Source organism: Leishmania donovani, chromosome 18 (genome assembly GCF_000227135.1).
Source record: "Leishmania donovani BPK282A1 complete genome, chromosome 18".
NCBI lineage: Eukaryota > Euglenozoa > Kinetoplastea > Trypanosomatida > Trypanosomatidae > Leishmania > Leishmania donovani.
The window spans coordinates 287,300-288,460 of record NC_018245.1 but is presented as its reverse complement, the minus strand read 5'-3'; the positions used below and the strand labels follow the sequence as shown (position 1 = coordinate 288,460).

The window sequence follows — 1,161 nt, the reverse complement described above, 5'->3', positions numbered from 1 at the left end:
ATCATGCACGTTCACGCCGTCCGCCTTCACACGCTCCTGCATGCTGAGCAAGTAATTCAGCACCTCCTGGTTCGCCAGCCCATGCAGCGGGCCAGCAAGACCGTTCAGGCCAGCGCTGAAGGCGAGGTAGGGGTCGCTCAGCGCCGACGCAACCAGCGTCGTCGTGTGTGCCGACACGTTTCCGCCCTCGTGGTCGGCGTGGACAGACAGGTACAGACGCATGCACTCCCGGAACTCCTCGTCATGGAAGCCCAACATTTTCGCAAAGTTCGCCGCCCAGTCCAGGTCGCTGTTGCTCGGTGCGGCCAACTCCACCTGGCCCTTGGTCTCGCGGTTGTAGATCATCGCCACCACCGCCGGCGTGCGCGCCAGCATGTCCAGCGAGTCCTCCAGCGCGTACTCCCAGTACGTCTTCTTGTTCGACTTGCCCGCCGCATAAGCCGCAGCAAACTTCGAGTAGGTCTGCAGCGCAAGCACGCCCACACTGAACGCCGTCATCGGGTGCGCGTTCTTCGGCAGCGCCGCGATCGCCTTCTGCGCCGCGGCAATCGCCTCGGGGTCGACGCGACGGTGCAGCTCCGCGTTCAGGCCCCTTGCCTGCTCCTCCGTCGGCACCTCGCCGGTCATCAGCAGCCAGAACATCGCCTCCGGCAGCGGCTCCTTGCCGCCCGGCGCTTTGGGCAGCATCTCCTGGCACTCCAGGATCGTGAGGCCGCGGAAGCGGATGCCCTCCGCGGAGTCCAGCAGTGATGGCTCGTACACGAGGCCGGTGATGCCACGCATGCCGCCGTACACCGCATCGATGGTGGCGTCGCACAGCTTCTCATGGCCGTGCTTCTTCCTGAGGTCGTCGATCTTCTTCTGGTCTTCTTTGCTGCGCCTCAGCATCTGCTCCTTCATCTCATCCAATACCGATGACGCCATGCGGAGACCGGCGACGCCGCGAATTATGGAGCAGCGAAGAGCGCGCATGGTTCCACAGTACGTGTGCGAGAAGGGAGCGCAAATATCTGCGAGCTGCCGTTGTGCAAGTAGCAGCAAGCGAGGGAGTGCGGGGTGAAGGGGGGGGTGAAGGCAGGTGAAGAGAGGCAGCTAACGTGAGCCGCCCATACGCAAAAAAAAAAACTGATGCAAAAAGGGGGCGACTCAGAGACGAGCAGG

General features: G+C 63.1%; 1 protein-coding gene across 1 annotated transcript; it reads right to left on the bottom strand.

Annotated features, from left to right (window-relative positions):
• Nucleotides 1-924, bottom strand: LDBPK_180700 (citrate synthase, putative; the record flags this gene model as incomplete). Its single annotated transcript, XM_003860035.1, has 1 exon — nt 1-924. A coding segment is annotated over one exon (924 nt), but the record flags the coding sequence as incomplete, so codon positions are not given.
• Nucleotides 925-1,161: the final 237 nt, after the last annotated feature.